General features: G+C 32.0%; 2 protein-coding genes across 4 annotated transcripts in view; one reads left to right on the forward strand and one right to left on the reverse strand.

Moving 5' to 3' along the window:
• LOC114337816 (relaxin receptor 2) overlaps positions 1 to 21033 on the reverse strand; it is an 800386-nt gene that overhangs the window by 628383 nt on the left and 150970 nt on the right. For 2 of the 3 annotated variants that reach the window (XM_050643561.1, XM_050643559.1), the window contains exon 2: positions 129 to 345. In XM_050643561.1, the coding sequence (XP_050499518.1) occupies positions 129 to 189 (61 nt within the window). In that variant the 5' untranslated portion in view covers positions 190 to 345. Of the gene's footprint in view, positions 1 to 128; positions 442 to 21033 lie in introns of those variants that run through there. The other variant, XM_050643560.1, reaches the window with a different exon arrangement.
• LOC126880666 (uncharacterized) lies at positions 5692 to 6555 on the forward strand. Its single transcript, XM_050644719.1, has one exon. The coding sequence runs from the start codon at positions 5692 to 5694 to the stop codon at positions 6553 to 6555; it is 864 nt and encodes a 287-aa protein (XP_050500676.1).

A 21033-nucleotide genomic window follows, 5' to 3' on the forward strand; every position in this document is an offset into this window, starting at 1 on the left:
GTAACATGCGGAATACAAGATAAAATGTGTAAATATTATTACTTGCATTAACTTTTTGACAACCGAATATTATATTATTATACAAATCCTGGCGGATTTAAAGTAAAAATAAAAAAAAAACGACGTACCTGCATGGGTGAAATAAAATCCTGCTGCTCCAAACAGAAGCACTCCCAAAACAGTAAACATGTCAGACAGCTTTTCACTTTATTATACCTGGTCGTTTTTCAATCTCACGCACAAAAGCTTGCTGGTCAGTCAATGGTTTTTCTCTTTTACATTATTTTCTAAACTGGGTAGATTAGTCATAAAATTGGCACTTTAGCTGGCGTTCCTGCACACTAACTAAAATGTGAATTCACGATAAGTAAATATAAACTAAGAAGGTGCTAATGGAACTGAAACTACCGGCACTTAGATTTTTATTGAATGTTTTTTATAGAAAGATTCCAGTTAATATTATGCAAAGAATGGGACCAGTGGCATGGTCATAGTTATTTAAGCATTTGTGTACCTATAAGATTAATGCTGCAGTTATTACCAGAGAACGGCAGTTCTCGTCAGTGGCGCACAATACCCCTACATGCGACACTATGTATACACGAAATTTTCGATTTTCCAAATCTGACTGAATTTAAAGTCGGACCAAATTCCATCTTAAAGTTTAGGAACAACTCACCATAGTAAAACGCGCCACAAAAGAGCCTCAAAATTCAAACTGTAACAAAGTTACTCTTTTGTGCGCGTTTTATTTCAAATTTAGCAAATATGGAAAAATCTTTAAAACCAAAACTTGAATTTTATTTTCCATCAAAATAAATAGTATATTGTGCAACAAGTGCAGAAAGGTACTAATTTCTCACGAGTTTGAAAAGTTGCGGTACGAGCGCAAGCGAGTGCCGCAATTCAAACGAGTGGGAAATTACCTTTCTGCGCGTGTTTCACACTATACTTTTTCTACAAGCACAGTTTTTCCTAAAAATAAAAATCACAATTTCCAAACGACGATTAATTATAATAGGTACCTATGTGATAAATTTTAAACTGTATTTAATTAATACCTACTAATCAATTTAAATTCCTTATACCTAAATAAATTGCACAGAAATCAGTTAAAAAATTAATGCACCGCCTTAATTTGTTTAAATTTAAACAATTATTACACATTATTTACATTATATTTATGCAGTCACGGATTTACACAAAACCTACTTCATTCGACGTCTCTTGCACAGGTTGCTAAATTTGATAATTATAAAATGTTTAATAAGAATAAAATTGTAAAATAAAACAGTTGTAACATCCATAATTTAGTTTCTATGCTATAGTTAAATATAATAATTGTCTTATAGGTTATATATTTGTCTAAAGTTTAACCACGGATGTAAACAGAATATAACGTTACTCAGAATGCGGTAGTCCACGGATGTAAACAGAATATAACGTTACTCAGAATGAGGTAGTCAACTGTGCAGAAAAGAACTTTGCGGCACAGAAACGTCACTTTGCGGCACAGAAACGTCACTTTTCTGCACACTAATGTCAAATATCTTATACTGTGAGAAAATATCAAGTTTGCTAACATAAAACCGTGCAGAAAAGTGCACTTTGAATAGTGGTTGTAGAAAAATAGTATATTGTGCAACAAGTGCAGAAAGGTACTAATTTCTCACGAGTTTGAAAAGTTGCGGTACGAGCGCAAGCGAGTGCCGCAATTCAAACGAGTGAGAAATTACCTTTCTGCACGTGTTTCACACTATACTTTTTCTACAAGCACAGTTTTTCCTAAAAATAAAAATCACAATTTCCAAACCACGATTAATTATAATAGGTACCTATGTGATAAATTTTAAACTGTATTTAATTAATACCTACTAATCAATTTAAATTCCTTATACCTAAATAAATTGCACAGAAATCAGTTAAAAAATTAATGCACTGCCTTAATTTGTTTAAATTTAAACAATTATTACACATTATTGACATTATATTATTTATGCAGTCACGGATTTACACAAAACCTACTTCATTCGACGTCTCTTGCACAGGTTGCTAAATCCTTATTGGTTATTTGATAATTATAAAATGTTTAATAAGAATAAAATTGTAAAATAAAACAGTTGTAACATCCATAATTTAGTTTCTATGCTATAGTTAAATATTATAATTGTCTTATAGGTTATATATTTGTCTAAAGTTTAACCACGGATGTAAACAGAATATAACGTTACTCAGAATGCGGTAGTCCACGGATGTAAACAGAATATAACGTTACTCAGAATGAGGTAGTCAACTGTGCAGAAAAGAACTTTGCGGCACAGAAACGTCACTTTGCGGCACAGAAACGTCACTTTTCTGCACACTAATGTCAAATATCTTATACTGTGAGAAAATATCAAGTTTGCTAACATAAAACCGTGCAGAAAAGTGCACTTTGAATAGTGGTTGTAGAAAAAATATATTTTCGCGCCACGTAATATTCATATCAGCCCTTTTGTAGTTGGAATAATGTGTGCGCCACTCATTTTTACGGCGTTTAGCGGTTTTTTATTCTTGTCAGTTATACACTAACTTTAATAGGTATTGCTCAATAAAAATTATAAAATTAGCTGTCTTGTGTTTGACAGACTTTAGTTCATGATTAAATTTGTTTCATCTGTAATTACAGTTAAAAAAAAATAGGTATAGCCAAGGAAAGTATAAAAAGGACTATGCATTTTAATAAATAAAAAATTTAATGCTATCCCCTATTTGTGAACACGTCCACACAAACAATTTATTATAATTAACAAACTGGATGGACGATGGACTAGATGGATGCACGAGATGGATGGGTAATATACTCCGTAGACACCCAGATCACGTTGCAAGGGCAGCGCTGGATTGTATTCCTCAAGGCTGACTAAAAGTAGGTAGACCTAAGAAAACTTTGAAAAGAAAAATGCTGGACGAAGGGAAAGAAATGGAAACATTTTGGCTTGAAATCTCACTAGCAAAAATACGCTGAAAAACCATCTCCGTTTTTGCCTTGTGACACTTTTGATAATGTGTTCCTTTTCGGTTTTTCTATAATATTTCGCACACTCTATTCGTGAAATTTATTATTATTAAAAGTATTATTTCTCTATTAGAAAACTACTAAAGAGTAAAATATTGACCAAACAAATGAAAATGAATATACAGGGTGTCCCGAAAAGATTGGTCATAAATTATACCACACATTTTGGGGTCAAAAATAGTTTGATTGAACCGAACTTACCTTAGTACAAATGTGCTCATAAAAAAAGTTACAGCCCTTTGAAGTTACAAAATGAAAATCGATTGTCTTCAATATATCGAAATCTATTAAAGATTTTTTATTGAAAATGGACATGTATCATTCTTATGGTAGTAACATCTTAAAACAAAATTATAGTGAAATTTGTCCACCCAATAAAAAATTTATGGGGATTCTCTTCCCTTAAACCCCCCCCCAAACTTTTGTGTACGTTCCAATTAATTCATTATTGTGGTACCATTAGTTAAACACAACGTTTTTAAACTTTCTTGCCTCCTAATATTTTTTCGATAAGCCAGTTTTTATCGAGAGGCGGCTTCTTTTTCAATATATTTACGTTAAAATTTTATGGGGATTTTGTTCCTTTAAACCCCCCAAATGTTTGTGTACGTTCCAATTAAACTATTATTGTGGTACCATTAGTTAAACAGTGTTTTTAAGACTTTTGCCTCTTAGTATTTTTTTTATAAGTCACCTTTTATCGAGATGTAGCTTCTTTTTCACAATATACCGAAAAATGTAAATTATAAATAAATTTTCAGATTATTAACATGTCTCCATAAATGTACTTAACCATATACAAATATATGGTGGATTCGACAAATATTCAAAATATCTCGATAAACACTGACTTATCGAAAAAGTATTAAGAGGCAAAAAAGTTTTAGAAACATTGTGTTTAACTAATGGTGTCACAATAATAATTCAATTGGAACGTACACAACAGTTTGGGGGGTTTTAAGGGAACAAAACCCCATAAAATTTTTATGGGGTGCACAAATTTCACTTTAATTTTTTTGTTAAGATGTTGCTGCCATAAAAATGCCAGATGTCCATTTTCAATAAAAAATCTCTCAGAGTTTTCGATATATGAAAAAACAGCGATTTTCATTTTGTAACTTCAAAGGGATGTAACTTTTTTTGTGTGCACTATTGTATATAGGTAAGAGAGGTTCAATCAATCTATTTTTGACCCCATAATATGTGGTATAATTTATGACCAATCTTTTCGGGACACCCTGTATATAAAACAATAATAAGACCAATATCGATGTATGCAGCAGAAACGATGACTATGACAAAAAATAAGAAGAGAAATTAAGGATAAATGAACGAAGGATAATAAGGACAATACTGGTCCGGTGAGAATCGAACAATAAGTAAAGAAGGAAAACGAGTAAAGAAATTTTAGAAGAATTAAATAGAGAAGATATAGTAAAGAAAATAAAAGTACAAAAAACCAAATTGCTGGGTCATAGATGGAGACAAGGACCAGAATCATTATCAAAAGCTATGATAATGTGTCAATCAGGAAGAAAAAGGGGACGTGGTCGGCCCAGATCGAAATGGTTACCTGAAGTAGAGGAGGACCTAACAGGGGCAAGAATTACAAAATGAAAAGAGAAGGCAATAGACCGGAAGAAATGGAGACATATTAGTGAACAAATACAATGATCAAGGGGACTGATTTACCCCATAAAATGGATCTAGAAAGCGAAAGCGACTAAACCCCACATGGGGTGTTAAGCCATATACTATAGATAAAGTCCCCCAGGATGAAGTCAGAAAAAAGTTTACTACAGAAAATATAATGGAAATGCATAGCAAACAGATTCTATGATGGGATTTTTGGGTTACTGGATACGAATACGCTATCATAACTGACTTCTAAGCACCTGGCCACGAATGAATGCAAATAGATTATTAGGCGTTTTTTGGGGTCACTGAATACGAATATGTCATCAGAACCGACCCCTGGCCAACTGGTGCCCAAGATCACTGCTAAGGCATGTTAAAGCTCGGTTACCGATAATTGAGAAATTTAAAGAGATAGACGAATTGGTGTACAAGTGGTATACCAGAGGGTGGTGTAAAATTTTCCATCCTCTAAGGGTATACTGAAAAAAATATCCATGTGCTTAGATCAAATGACATCTGTTTTAATAGTTCCTCTTTAATATTTTGCCTTGTTACAGGATAGTATTCAGAAAAACGCAAAAATAAGTACTGTAAAATATAATTTCATTAGGTACAATTATAAATAATACATTATATTTAAATAAGTATAACTGTTAGGTCTATTTAATCAAAATAATGTTTTTATCTTTAATCACAATAATGTTTTTATTTACGCTGCTGCTAAAAGTTGCCGATGTAAGCTCCTTTTTATACTTATTATCAATAAAAGTTTATGAGTTTATGACTCCTCTTACTCGATTGTCGGGTTCTTGTCACAGCCCTGCGCTGTGCTGACAAAGGTTTTTAAATTTCCACGAAATTCTGAACGGCCAAAAAGACTGATGTGGCTTTCGGTATTGTTATGTGTATTTATAATTTTTAGTTTAAACTCTGTAAAGAGAGCACGCATTTATTAGTGACGCTTTCGCTATCAGAAAAAAATTAAGTAAATAAAAATGTGGCGTCCATGGGAGAATAGTGCATTAGACATTGTTGAGAATAATGAAGTAGAAATTGTTGAAGAAAATGAGGAAATTCTACCACCAAATAATCCTGAAAATGTTGCTGGACCAAGTAGAGGAAGTATTAAAAAGCCAGAAAGAAAACATTTATCCAAAGACGCTAAAGAAATTGTGTTAAATGTGTTTAATGGATTATGTGAAGAACTGGAACGGCACGAGAGTATTTTAAAAACTGCGTCTTTAACAAAAGTTTCATGTGCTACTGTATATCGAATTATAAAGGAGGGCATTACAAATAGACAAAAAAGGAGCGACTTTAGACTACATCGATCTATTGAGCAACATCTTTTATGTCCCATTTCAGAAACCATTTATAATATGTTTGCAGGTAATATTATACCCACACTTAACCAAATTTTAGCTGAATTAAAATCTAAAAATATTATTAATTGCTGTAAATCAACTTTAAGAAAATTTTTACTATCAAATGGTTTTAAGTATAAAACAATCAATAAACTACATACTATAATGGAAAGTGCCCGTTTAATAAAATGGCGTAATGAATATTTGGAAAAGATAACCGAGTACAGAAATAGCGGAAGAAAAATGTATTACTTAGATGAAACGTGGTTTGACACTAACGAAACAATTGGCAAAGGTTGGAGTAATGACAATGTAAAGTGCAAAGTTAATGTACCACCTTCCAGGGGCAAACGAATATGCATTTTGCATTGTGGAGGGGAAGATGGTTGGGTAACCGATAGCTTACTATTAAGTGCAAAAGACATTAAAGACAGTTGTTTGGACTATCATCAAGATATTACGGGTGAACTTTTCGAATCGTGGTTTAAAAAATAACTTATAACCAAATTTAGCAGACAACAGTGTTATTGTGTTAGATAATGCATCATATCATTCTAGACAACTTAAAAAAATTCCGAATAAATACTCTAGAAAGGATGAATTGCAAGATTTTTTATTATCACAAGATTTATATTTTGAAGATTGGTACACTAAAGACCAATTAGTAGAGGTACTTAATACAAAATTATTTGTAAAGGAATATATTATTGATAATGCAGCAAGTAAAAATGGACATACAACTTTAAGACTACCACCATATTACTGCGTTTTAAATCCAATAGAGTTGTTATGGTCTCAACTGAAATATAATGTGAGACAAAAAAATGTAAGTCCAAAATGTTATAACACTATCGTGAAACTAATAGATTCTGAATTTAAAAATATCTCTGAGGATAACTGGAAGAAAGCAATAGAGCACGTAAAAAATATCGAAAAAGAATATCTTAAAAAAACATTCCTGTTATAAATAAAATTATTATCAATGTGGAGAACAGTGATTCAGAGGAAGAAAGTGACGAAGTGTAATACCAAGAAAACTTTATCTCAATACTGAGCTTACCCGGAATATTTTCTTACATAATCAGGTGTAGGGATTATCAACATATGTTCAACACCAAACTACTGCTTCAATTTTTTAAGAAAAACGTGGCCTTATTATGAACACTTCACTTATTGTTGCAATAAGTGCAAATCTTTGAAAATCAGTTCGTAAGAGAAAATAATAATATAAGTAAGTGTTGAATAGATAAACTTTTAATTTTTAGTTCAAGGTTTTATAAACTATTTAAATAAGTATATATTTTTTTATCTTTCACTACCTACCGTTCGCTCAATTATTAATTAGTTTTTGTATACAAACCAATTATTGTTTGAACATCTTATAGAAAATGCATTGCAGAAATATGATAAAAGTAATTTAAACTTACACAAAATCATCAAGACATAAAATTAAGCTTTGTTTATAACAATACAAATTTATAGAACCAATTTCTTATAAAATATACCATATTATGTTTCATATAGGTCGGTACTATCCTGTTATTCGTCGGTCATAGTGCTGCTTATCGCATTTTTCTCAAATAAAAATAACCGGATAATACCTTCTTGAGTTTTTGGTCACCACGTCCACCAGGGATCGGTGCTGATGGCGTATTCTTGTTCAACGACCCCAGAAGCCCCCGAGTAATCTGATTTCATCAATTTAATGCCAAAAACCCTCAATACTTCAGATGACGTGCCTTAGCGGTGACCCTGGGCACCAGGTGCTCCTGTGGTCAGTTCTAATGGCGTATTCGTCTTCAGCGAACCCAAAAACTACCCGAGTAACAAAATCTGGCCCTTAATAGGCTTATTTTGCCATTTTTGTGCACTTCAGGATGCATTTTATGCGCTTTAAAATGCAACTATGTACAGTGGTGTTAAAAAGTCCTGCATCACTTAAGCGCCTTATAGTTTTTGAGGTTTAACACAAGTTTTTTGTATATTTTCGCATAGAGTCATTAAAAAATATGCTGAACAAGGAAAAATCGACGACAGACCGTGTATTTGGTGAGGTGATGCAGGACTTTTTAACACCACTGTATTTCCACCTATTTTTCTATAGTAGATTTTCTTCCTGACATCATCTTGAATACAACGCAAAAAGTTGCAAATCTCTAAGTGTTGTATTTAAAAATCGATTTATTTTGTGCTAAATACCCTGGTCTATATAGTTCTCGTTATTTGCTATCCAAACAATGATATTATGGTCTCCTTTCTTCCTCTAGTATTTTTTATATTATACTATTATAGATATTTTTAATATAGGTACATTTCCAATGTCTTTAATATGCTCTCCAATTTGCATCAACACGAATTGCAAATACACCACCAAAGCAGCTATGCTTTTATATCTTGTATGTAATCTGAGGATATCTAGGGTGTCATCTTTTACAGGACATCTAGGTAGTTTTATTATTTGTTCAATTAAATTCAGTGGTCAAATATACGACATGGCTCAAATTATAATATATGTATTTAATATTTAAGTGTATAGCCAAATAATTACTACTTTTAATAAAATATTAACCCTTTTTTACCCTTGAGAGACACTCCTATGGAAAGAATATGATGGTATTATCAAAGCATTATACAACATTGTTGACAAAGATGATATGAATAAATATTGTAATAAAAATGACTATAAAACCGTCTGAATGTATGAATGTGTTCATTTAATTTTTAAAGCAAGCCTTTATACACTAAAGGATAAGCAGTATAAGAACCTTTATTACTATAAAAGTAGAACATAAACATTATTGTTATGGATGTTTTAGAGATGAGTTCATAACCCTTTAAACATATCAAATATGTCATAATAAACTAGGTAATAATAATATTTTGTATTTTCATTTTTAAATAAGATTTTCATTATGTGCTATGTAGGTTCAAGACACGCTAAAAATCAAATTCTAAAAATTTTCATAAGAGGTTTTAAACAGCTATATCTGGCTAACTATTTAGCCAGATTTAAATTTGGTCATTAAAAAGGCTACACTTTAGTAGTTTATAATTTTTTTCGTATCTTCAGTATTTTCGGAGATATTTTGAAGTAAAAAGTAAAAAATACAAATTGCAAAAAATCAATTTTTCTCTAAACTCCAATTTTCCCAAAATTAAGCATTTTAAATAGGTCAAGCTCATTGAGTGTATTGATAATAAAATATAAAAGGAACTACAGAAAAGTGAAGACCAATTTTGAATTAGGAAGGTAGTTAGAGGGTCCTTTTCACTGATTTCTTCGTAGAGAAAAGCAGGTACCGACATTTTTTTTGATTATAAGTCGCTTACTTTTCATGCTAGAAACTTTTTATTATTTTTTAAAGGTCTATTTGTATACCTGAATAAATATTATTTAAGTTTTCCTCGTAAAATGCAAATTTCTCCGATTATTTTTCTTTGAATATTTTAAATTATGCATTTGACGAAAAAAGCTAACCTTTAACATGCCGTATCTCGGTTTGTATTGGTCTTAAAGATATTATTGGAGAATAATTTGGTTTGTGTTACCAAAAGACACAATTTTGATTTCTGCTGTTTTTTTTTTGACGAAATGTATATTTTTCGTGGTATTCTCAAAAAACCCTCTAAAAAAGTCGATTTCTTCGTCGAAAAACTGTTATTTTCAAGCTCGAATAACTCGAAAAATATTAGTTTTACGAAGAATATGTAAAAAACATTTTTTCTTAGAATCACCTTTTCCATCGAATTATATAATTAAAATGTAATAAAAAATTCCGTCCCCCAAGATGGGGTGGAACCTTCCTTTAAGGTTTTAGCGTATGATAGCGGCATGATATAGACAGTGATCATTGGGCTATTCCCTACCTTCTGTGAAAATTTCAAGTAAATCCATTCTGAACGAAAAAATTGCGAACCAAAATGTTTCATTTCCTCAATCGACTATTGGGGCCGACCGACCGGCTCTGTCCCGTCATACAGCTGACCGACTATAATAATTTTATTTATATAATTGATGGATTCGACCGTTACTTGATGGAAGTTCATTTTATCTAACAATAAAACAATGAAAACTTTTGTTTTCTATACTTCCACAAAATTTATTATTTACAACTATGTGACTACAGCTGTTTCGGCACAGTGCCTTTCTCAAGTGATATAATTTACAATGTGTTTGCCTTTTTAAGTCTCTAACTGAAGAGGTTGAGGAGTGGGGAGCTGTTTGTCTCGAGTTGGTCATTCAGAATTATATCCGTATTTTTCAGTTTATTAATTTCCATAGATTCTCAAAAACATAGCTTAAGGCCTTTATTTTGGATATGCAGAATTTGAAACTCTTCATTGAAAGAATGATTATTATCTAGAAGGTGAAGTGCGTATGTAGAAGTGTCTTTTTTTTCTATTGTTTAAGGCCCTTTTGTGTTCTGCTATCCGTTTGTCAAAAGTTCTGCCAGTTTGACCGATATAGGTTTTCGGACAGTCACCACAAGTTAGTTTGTACACACCACTCTGTAGTTGCAATAAAAGCCGGAAGAGAAAGCAACTACAGAGTGGTGTGTACAAACTAACTTGTGGTGACTGTCCGAAAACGTACATCGGTCAAACTGGCAGAACTTTTGACAAACGGATAGCAGAACACAAAAGGGCTTTTAACAATAGAAAAACAGACACTTCTACATACGCACTTCACCTTCTAGATCATAATCATTCTTTCAATGAAGAGTTTCAAATTCTGCATATCGAAAATAAACGCCTTAAGCTATCTTTTTTAGAATCTATGGAAATTAATAAACTGAAAAATACAGAGATAATTCTGAATGACCAACTCGAGACAAACAGTTCCCCACTCCTCAACCTCTTCAGTTAGAGACTTAAAAAGGCAAACACATTGTAAATTATATCACTTGAGAAAGGCACTCTGCCGAAACAGCTGTAGTCACATAGTTGTAAGTAATAAATTTTGTGGAAGTATAGAAAACAAAAGTTTTCAGTGTTTTATTGTAAGATAATTTTATTTATATTTAATTTAGAATGTGTGTAATGATCTTCAGTCTGAGTAAATGTATTTAATCACCTTCGTAGGAAAGCAACTTTGATACCCTCTCAGTAACCCCTGTTTTACGATTCGCTTGACCGACCGCAGTATGTTTCTCTACACACTCACAGTATTCAACTGTGAGAAATCTAGCTTTAGTAAATTCAAAGATATTTTTCAGCGCTGCCTCTCCGTCTATATAATCTGTACAATTTATAAAACTATACAAATTAAAGAACATACCTTTTTATAAATGAAATAAACACATAGGTACGGGAAATTGCATAAAATTTTAAATTCGAAAAAAATGTTTTAAGTCACAACAGAACATAATTTAAAACATGTATCAAAGATAAAAAGTTTGTCTTTCGTTTGGCCCCTAAAGACGATTAAAAATTCAAATTATACTAGCCCGCCCAAAACGCGTCGTGGCGTCGTCGGGCTATATGTTTACAATCTGAACCAACAAAGTAAACAAAATTGTATATAATTTTAAATTATACATTATGAATGTCAGTAGAAAATGCAGTTATGTGACGTTACAAGTGCTTTTGATCGTTTAAAACTATTTTGTACTTTTACAAAATGGTTTTATTTTCCATAGTACCTAAACCTTCTTTCCTTTCCTTCAATAACTATATCAAACTCCAATCTCAACAAACTGGTATACTGAATTCGCTCTATCGAGATTCACTTTGACACTGACGTTAGTAATTTCTTTTTTGGAAAGTTCTGCAGAAGTGACTGGAAATTACTGCACAACCAACGCACCTGCTCAGCCAATATTATTAATAGTAAACAGACACAAAAATAACATTAACCTTACGCCAATCAATAATTATTTATTTACACTATTATAATGTATTGATAACAAATAAGAAAATTATTTATTGTACAAAATAAAAATATTTTGTAGAAATAAACTCCACAAAATTTTATGAGATTAATAGACACTCCCACTATTTCTAATAATTCTTCTTTTTTTAATGAAAGATTAAGTTGATTTTAGCAGTTAATAGTATGAGGTAGGAATTTTTGTGTTGTATGTTTCCTATTCCGAATGTGTCAAAGTGAATCTTGGTAGAGCGAATTCAGTATATATATTATTACAATGACATACGATAAATGTCATTAGAATATAAATATTTTTCCTTTATTCCGCGACGATGACCTGGCCAAATACCCAAGTAGGTGGAGGCCAATAAACTAAATAAGAAGCAGAAGAATATACCTAAATATAACCACAAACGGAACCATATATTTAAACTATGTGACGTCACGGGTTGTTTGAACTATTTTAAAATACAGAAGACTTTAAATTTGTACTTCTAAGGTATTATGAGTTTTTGAAACGTGAAATTTTGGAAATCTAATTTTTATACAAAACTGAACATTATTATGTAATAAAAAATGTGCAAGTTCCCTACTAATTTGGTATTATACCAAATTAAGATTACGATTCTGACAACTGTCAGTTTTAATTAAAATGTCATACTATCATATGATTCTCTACATAATTAAAATCATATTTATATTACATCATTATTGACACACTGAAAGACTGAGAAGAACTTTAAATAATTTAAAGTTCTTCTATACTTATTATAGTCGTATAATATGTAATAGGTAAATAATCAATAAATCGGTAAACCTAAATCTTTTTATTTTATTATAGCGCCATCTATCAACAACTGTAATAACTGTTATACATGTGTATGTATCACGGACGTGCCTTTTTTCTGTCACTTGCGTCACACTGAAAAAAGCCTCTGAGAAGAACCATACTAATAAATATATAAGTTTTTATACACAGCGCTAAGGCTTCAGCCCGTTTCAAAAAATTTTTATTTTTAGACAGCTTTTAGACTCTACAACTTTACAACATCAACTGATAAAAATTACTGTTGCAAACGTGAAAATTTTCTCTTAGCCGCAAAAACATATCGAAAAATAACAGGATTAGTTATTAAAAAGAATTATTTTTTCTCATCCATTTATTTTTTTGGTAGGGCAGCGTTATTTCACGTATTCTTAGCAAAAGTTATTGGTCGTGGGATAATTTAAAAAGTCCGTATGTAATCGGTGACCAATGTGGATATCGATAGGATAATCCATCGTGCGGCTAATTAGATTTTTCATCTCTACAATTTCTCTTTTTTTTTTCAAATATTATACAGAGTGAGTTTTATGTATGGAAACCCTCAATTATCTCGGAAACGGCTTGCACGATTTTTATAGATTTTGGTGGGTAGCAGTTTTCTAATGCGGCCGATATTATAGTGATAATTACATTGTTGTCAGATCTTCCGTTTTTCTGAAAATCTAATTAACTTTCTTATTTCAAATGGAACACCCTGTATATTTTTTGCGTTTTGAAGTCCTGAAGAAATACTGATTATTGTTGATGTTAAATGCCCCATACCTAAAGGCCGAAATTTCGGAGTTATTGCTACATTTCTTAAAAAAAAATTAAACTAATTATAAAAATCAATTTTTTCGGCCCGGGTAGATATTATTTTATGTTCTTTGGACCATTAAGAACAATAAAGTTCTGTTGTAATTTTTCTCTAAAGTTAATCGTTTTCGAATTATAAACAATTTAAAACTGAAAAAAATCGAATAATGACGATTTTTAGGATTCAAAAACACAAATCAAAAATATTTTTGAAACTGCTAAGTACACAAATTCAAGTTCAAGCCTTATTTTATCAGGTATTAATAAGTAATTTGAGCTTGTTTCATTCTAAAATATTGTTTTTTAGTTCTTAATTAACAATTATTAAAAAGCAATGTTTTAGAATAAAACGTGCCAAAAATTTTATAGCGAGCCCCTAGAAGAAGGCTTTAGCTTTTTGGGGTACCTACTCCTCAGTTTCAAAAATAATATTTTTTATTTCTGTTTTTGAACCTTAAACATTATTCGATATTTTTCAGTTTTAAATTGTTTATAACTCGAAAAGGATTAACTTTCGAGAAAAATTACAAAATACTTTTTGTCACCAATGATCCAAAGAACGTAAACTAATGTCTACAAGGGCCAAAAAAAATTGATTTTTATAATTTGTTTAAATTTTTTTTAAATGTAGCATTTAACTCCGAAATTCCGTAAAGTCGACACCGTAAAGTACAAAAAACCCTCGACACCATAATTTACAAGAGGACGGCTAAGTAAGTAAGTAAGTAAATAACATTAAAACATAATTTTAATTTTGTTTTTAGTATTCTAGTCCATATATGTCCTATAATTTTTATTGGTAAAAAAGCAATAATAATTATAATGAAAATATGTAGTTTTAATCGACTAAAATTATTTAATTTTTTGTATTTATTAATTGCGGCAGCTAAGGTTAAAATGCGAACTTGAATTTTAATAATCATGTTTTAATTAATTGGAAATTATCCCACTAAGGAAGAAACTGTTCAACAACGTAAATATCAAGGTGTAACCAAAAAAGTTGGTGGATTGAAATTAAAAGTGTTTGTTTTATGTTCACATACTTAATTACAATAGCAACAGAGAAGCCCAAAATTAAAAAGTTCACGAAAAAACTCAGTCAGAAGTAATTTTTTGTAAGCTGTACCGTTTATTGAAAAAGCTTTTCACCATGTAACACCTATAATATATTACCTGGACATGTCATCTTCATTTAATATAACAAAGGCCTATCGTACCTACCTGAACCTTAATATAAAAATGTCTTGGTAAAACAATATACATATTCGAGAAGTTGAATATTTCGTAAGCTTGTATTTCGTGTTATAGAAATATATGTACTGAAATATCGTGCTATCGAGCTGACAAAACATTTTAATATAACAGCTGTCAACATTTTGGGAATATTGTTTTTGGTATTGTGATGGTATTGTATTTGAAATCAAAACAAATATATTGAGAAGTCAACGAGTGAACACCTGGCTTTTCCTAACTTTTATTAAAAAACACTCGTCGTTATAGTATATTGTGCAACAAGTGCAGAAAGGTACTAATTTCTCACGAGTTTGAAAAGTTGCGGTACGAGCGCAAGCGAGTGCCGCAATTCAAACGAGTGAGAAATTACCTTTCTGCACGTGTTTCACACTATACTTTTTCTACAAGCACAGTTTTTCCTAAAAATAAAAATCACAATTTCCAAACGACGATTAATTATAATAGGTACCTATGTGATACATTTTAAACTGTATTTAATTAATACCTACTAATCAATTTAAATTCCTTATACCTAAATAAATTGCACAGAAATCAGTTAAAAAATTAATGCACTGCCTTAATTTGTTTAAATTTAAACAATTATTACACATTATTGACATTATATTTATGCAGTCACGGATTTACACAAAACCTACTTCATTCGACGTCTCTTGCACAGGTTGCTAAATCCTTATTGGTTATTTGATAATTATAAAATGTTTAATGAGAATAAAATTGTAAAATAAAACAGTTGTAACATCCATAATTTAGTTTCTATGCTATAGTTAAATATAATAATTGTCTTATAGGTTATATATATTTGTCTAAAGTTTAACCACGGATGTAAACAGAATATAACGTTACTCAGAATGCGGTAGTCCACGGATGTAAACAGAATATAACGTTACTCAGAATGAGGTAGTCAACTGTGCAGAAAAGAACTTTGCGGCACAGAAACGTCACTTTTCTGCACACTAATGTCAAATATCTTATACTGTGAGAAAATATCAAGTTTGCTAACATAAAAGCGTGCAGAAAAGTGCACTTTGAATAGTGGTTGTAGAAAAATGTATTTTGTTTATCAACTGATAATGTTGGTAAGTCGATTCTTAACCAATTTTTACAACTAAAATTAGGCCAGTCGTCGCTGGGCATATTGATTTAAAAGCGTTGGCGCAAAATTTCGGGAGAGTGCTTTTTAAATGCATTCATTTTTTTTCGAATCCTGAGAAAACCAATTTGACTTAAACAATACTACACTAATTAATTAAAACTAAACTAATACTAATTTGAATTTAACTTATTTTTTATCAATTCATTTTTTATATTGTGCGACTTTCATATAATGGATTAATACATATGGACACTAAAACATATGGTAGGGGAGCCCAAGCGGGGATTTTTGCAGTTACTCGAGCGCGTCAGATTAGCATATGGGGGAAACCTGGTACCCTGCAGATGTACCTCTACCATATATTGGCTCTTAACACAGGGGAGTTCGTTAAGGGGGGCCCGAAAAAAAAAATCTATTCTTAAAAAAACTCGAAATTGTCAGATTAAGATAAGGTAAGTTAAGTACATGCAAAAGAGTGTATATTTCAAAAATCTGACGATTTGAGCCGGGCGTAAGGAAATGGGTGAGTCCCAAAGTTTCACAAGAAAAAAGCGAATATTTCGCGAAATGAATGACAGATCGAGAAACTAAAAAATATGTGCCCAATATTTTTTAAAAATCTATCGAATGATACCAAACACGACTTCCCACGGAGAGGGGTGGGGGGTAAATTTAATATTTTAAATACGAATCCCGCGATATTTCGCGAAATGAACATCAGATCGAAAAACTGTAAAATACACTTATTCAATATTTTTGAAAAATCTATCGAATGTTACTAAACACGACCCCCCATGGATGTGGGGTGGGGGGTTACTTTAAAATCTTAAATAGGAACCCCCATTTTTTATTGCAGATTTGGATTCCTTACGTAAAAATAAGTAACTTTTATTCGAAACATTTTTTCGAGTTATGGATAGATGGCGTTATAATCGGAAAAAACGATTGTTGGAAATGGAAAATTAACTTAAAAAATGGCAAGCGCCCACTAAAATGGAAAACTTTACTTAACTTTTTTTGGTTTTAGGACCTACTCTTCACAACCCAATAGGTCCCCAAAGCGCTCGAGTGACTGCACATTTAGCATACTTTGCTCCCCTACCAATATAATGGACTAATTAAACATCTAAGATCTAACAACATCACAAGAAAAACCAAATGTAAAATATACAAGACCCTTATAAAACCGGTCCTTATATATGGATCAGAGACATGGACACTGTCAAAAAGCGATGAGAACCTATTAGGTACGTTTGAAGGAAAAATCCTCAGACAAATATATAAGGGGGTAAACGAAAATTACGTATGGTGCAGAAGATATAATTTTTTAACTATACGCAGCATACAACGAACCAGATGTCATAACATCTATAAAGATCAGACGTCTGCGCTGGACAGGCCATGTTGAACGGACGTTGGAGACTGAAATACCAAAACATATAATGAGGCAGACACTAGTAGAGAGAAGGTCAAACGGAAGACCCAAACTTAGATACGTGGAACAAGTGGAACAAGATCTGAAAACACTTGAGATTACCAACTGGAAGAACACAGCAAGGAACAGAACAGGATGGCGGAAAATCCTAGAACAAACCTTCTTCTTCTTATGCAATCCACTAATGGATGTTCGCGATCACGTTTGACTATTTTTCTCTATCCCTTGCAGTATGTATTAGGTCCCCTATGTTTTTAAGTCCTTTCCATTGTTTGACATTACGGAACCATGACATTTTCTTCTTGCCCACTCCCCTTCTTCCTTCGATCTTTCCTTCAATTTAGGTTTGCAGAAACTTATATCTTTCATTTCTAATTAGCTGTCCTAGGTTTTTCTCTGTTTAATTGTGCATAGCAGTTGTCGTTCTGTACCAATTCTTCTCAGGATTTCTTCATTTGTTATTCTTGCGGTCCAGGGAGCTTTAAGGATTCGTCGATAAATCCACATCTCAAATGCCTCTAGCTTATTCATTGTGTTTATTTTTAAAGTCCATCCTTACATGCCATATAGGAGCACCGACCATATATAGCATTTTGTGAATCTTAGTCTTAGGTTTAGGTCAAAGTCAGAGTTCGTAAAGACGTTTCTGAATTTCATGAATGCACTTCTGGCCCTTTCTATCCGACATTTAGTTTCCATATCCGACAACCAGTCTTCACATAGCCAGGTTCCCAGGTACTTAAACTTTCTTACGCGCTCTACATCTTGGTTGTTATTATGCTAGTCTTGCATTTTGATGTTGACATAATTGACGGCTGATTATAAGGAACTTCGTCTTTTTTATGTTGATGCTAAGTCCCATGTTCTCGCTATGCTCTCCAATTTTATTAAGAAGGTTTTGGAGGTCTTCTATATTGTCTGCTATTAAGACCGAGTCATCCGCATATCTCATATTATTGATCCAGGTACCATTTACTTTGATGCCGCTTTCGCATTCCTCAAGAGCGTCCTGGAAGATACTTTCTGAATATAAATTGAACAGTAGTGGGGAGAGAATGCATCCCTGTCTTACACCTCTGAGAATTTTTTGAGCTTGCGTTGTTTCATTATCCACCTTGATGACGGCTGTTTGATTCCAGTAAAGAGCTTCTATGCAACGAATGTCTTTTTGATCTATGTCAAGTTGTTTTAGTATATGTACTAGTTTATGATGTTGTACTCGATCGAAGGCATTTTCATAATCTATAAAGCACATCATTACATCTTTCCTTTGATCGTAGCCGTTCTAAGCTAGCACTTGGGTTGCAACTAGTGCTTCCCTGGTACCCAGGCCTTTTCGAAATCCAAATTGTGAGCAACCAATAACGTTATCGCATTTTGTGGAGATTCTGTAGTGAAGAACTTTGAGGAATATTTTTAAAGAATGGCTCATCAGACTTATCAGTCCGTGGTCTTGACACTTTGTTGCCTTGTTCTTTTTTGGCAAAGGGATAAAGGTAGATACAAGCCATTGGACAGGGAATTTTCCTTTTTTATAGATTTGGTTGAAAAATCTTTGGAGTATCGTAATTCCCTCTTCATCTAGAACAAACCACGACCCAAAAACGGTTGTCAAGCTACTGATGATGATGAATTCGACTTTCATAATAACATAATGCTTCAATTACGCTATTTAATTCTACTGAGTCAAATGCTTTTTGGGGATTTATAAATACCAACACAGAAGCTCTGTTGTATTCAAGATATTTTAGAATGAGTTGGTTTGCATCAAAGGTAATAAATAAAAAATCAAATAAAGATATGTAATTTTCAGGTAATTTAACTAATTTTTCCCAATTTGTCTTGAAATCTAATAACTGAAAATTACGCTTGCGGTTCCAACGTGTTCATTTAATTTAATTAAATCTTAACAGATGTGGTGGAAACGTTCTCGAGAAAACGTATAAGAGATGGAAAATTAACACTCATTTTTCAGTTACAAATGAAGTCGGCGAAAATACTACGGAAATTCAGCAACAGTTGAAAATCATCCTAGCAATTAAGTAAAATATATGCGTAGTTATTTCAGTAATCCTCTCAGAGTTAAATTACCACATTTAAACATATTTCGGTAGAGTATTTAGAAGATTTATCTAAAATTTTCTCGTTTTTTAAACACATTTTGGGAAATATGTGTAGTTTAAATACGATTATATAATAAGTTTGATTAATTTGATGGTGTCACAGTAGCTTTGTTTGGGTGAGAGTGAAAGATATAATAGACATAATATACAGAATTGGAAACAAGTAAAACTCGAGGAATAGACCCGCAACGTTTGAGCTCAAAAACGAAACAGTAAACATAGGTCTGGATCCCGCGTATGAAAAAAAAGTTGATTAATAGCAAGCTGAACATTTGTTAATAGCTTAACCCTTAAACGCCCAAGGGTGGGTAAAAAATGTCCACCTAATGCGTATTCCCTTGTAATATATTTATTACGTGTTTAAATTTTTTTTAAAATTATTTATTGTTAAAAAGACAGCCCATTATCGAATGTTAATTTGGTTCTACCAATATTTTTGAAAATAAAAGCAGCATCTTGAGTTAAATATGGATGGGCATAAAAAGTACACCCTTGGCAAAACTTGTTACTAAAGGTTTCTATATAATTTCTCGTTGGTATGAAGATAATCCATATAATTATCGATGTATAATTACATAATCTACATAATTATCCGCCATTGACGAGGCTGAAAGAAAGAATATGGAGAAAATCGACAAATCTGAATTACTGGTATGTTAATTTTGATGTACATTGTAATTTTTTTGTAAGGTTTGTAAATTGTTTATATTAATATTTTAGAAGATGCTGTGTTTAATCCATTTTCAACAACTCTCAATAAATATATTAGCTATTTTCGAGGTGGAAATTGTTTACCCACCCTTGGGCGTACATGGAACCTAAAAAAGGTTGGGCGTTTAAGGGTTAAGGGTGTCTAGTCGGACAAACTTTGATAAATAGGAACACTGGAACAGGGAAAGTTTTAATTGTGGAACAGGTTAAAAATTTAAAACGGTCAGACCACGAAAACGTCACATTCATGTATTTTGTCCGGCAAAACTTCCAATTGATTTGTTACCCTTTCATTAAACTCTCATGCAAAAATCAGGCTGTTATTTATCACCAAATGGGAATTATAATGAGTGGAACACGTAGAATATGTCAAATGACAGGAATTATGACAGGTGATAAATGGATGCTTCAGAAGTCAAACGGTGTAAGTCACATTCTCCCTAAAAATGAGTTAGGAGACGTAACACAAATAAAATGGTCAAATATTTCAGTTCACACATATGTTCAGTATACACATATGTCACTAATTTAGATTTTCTTTGATAGATGGCGGTATATGATCCGCCTTCAAATTAATTTTCTAATATTTTCAGAAGTCAGATTAAGTAAGTCATTATAATAATTATTGTAAGTAAGTCATTATAAAAATTGAAGGCAAGTGAAGAAAATTATGTTTTTACGTTTGATCTAGAAAAGGCATTTCCTTTTCCAAAATTGAGTGTGTCAGTGGCTTATTACAAACTGAACATGAATGTTTACAACCTGGGCGTTCATAGTTTTAATACCAATAAGGGTTTTATATACATGTGGAATGAAACTGAGGGTTATAGAGGATCCCAGGAAATAGCAGCATGTCTTGTAAAGCAC

The sequence above is a fragment of the Diabrotica virgifera genome, chromosome 2, assembly GCF_917563875.1.
Source record: "Diabrotica virgifera virgifera chromosome 2, PGI_DIABVI_V3a".
In the NCBI taxonomy this organism is placed as follows: Eukaryota; Metazoa; Arthropoda; class Insecta; order Coleoptera; family Chrysomelidae; genus Diabrotica; species Diabrotica virgifera.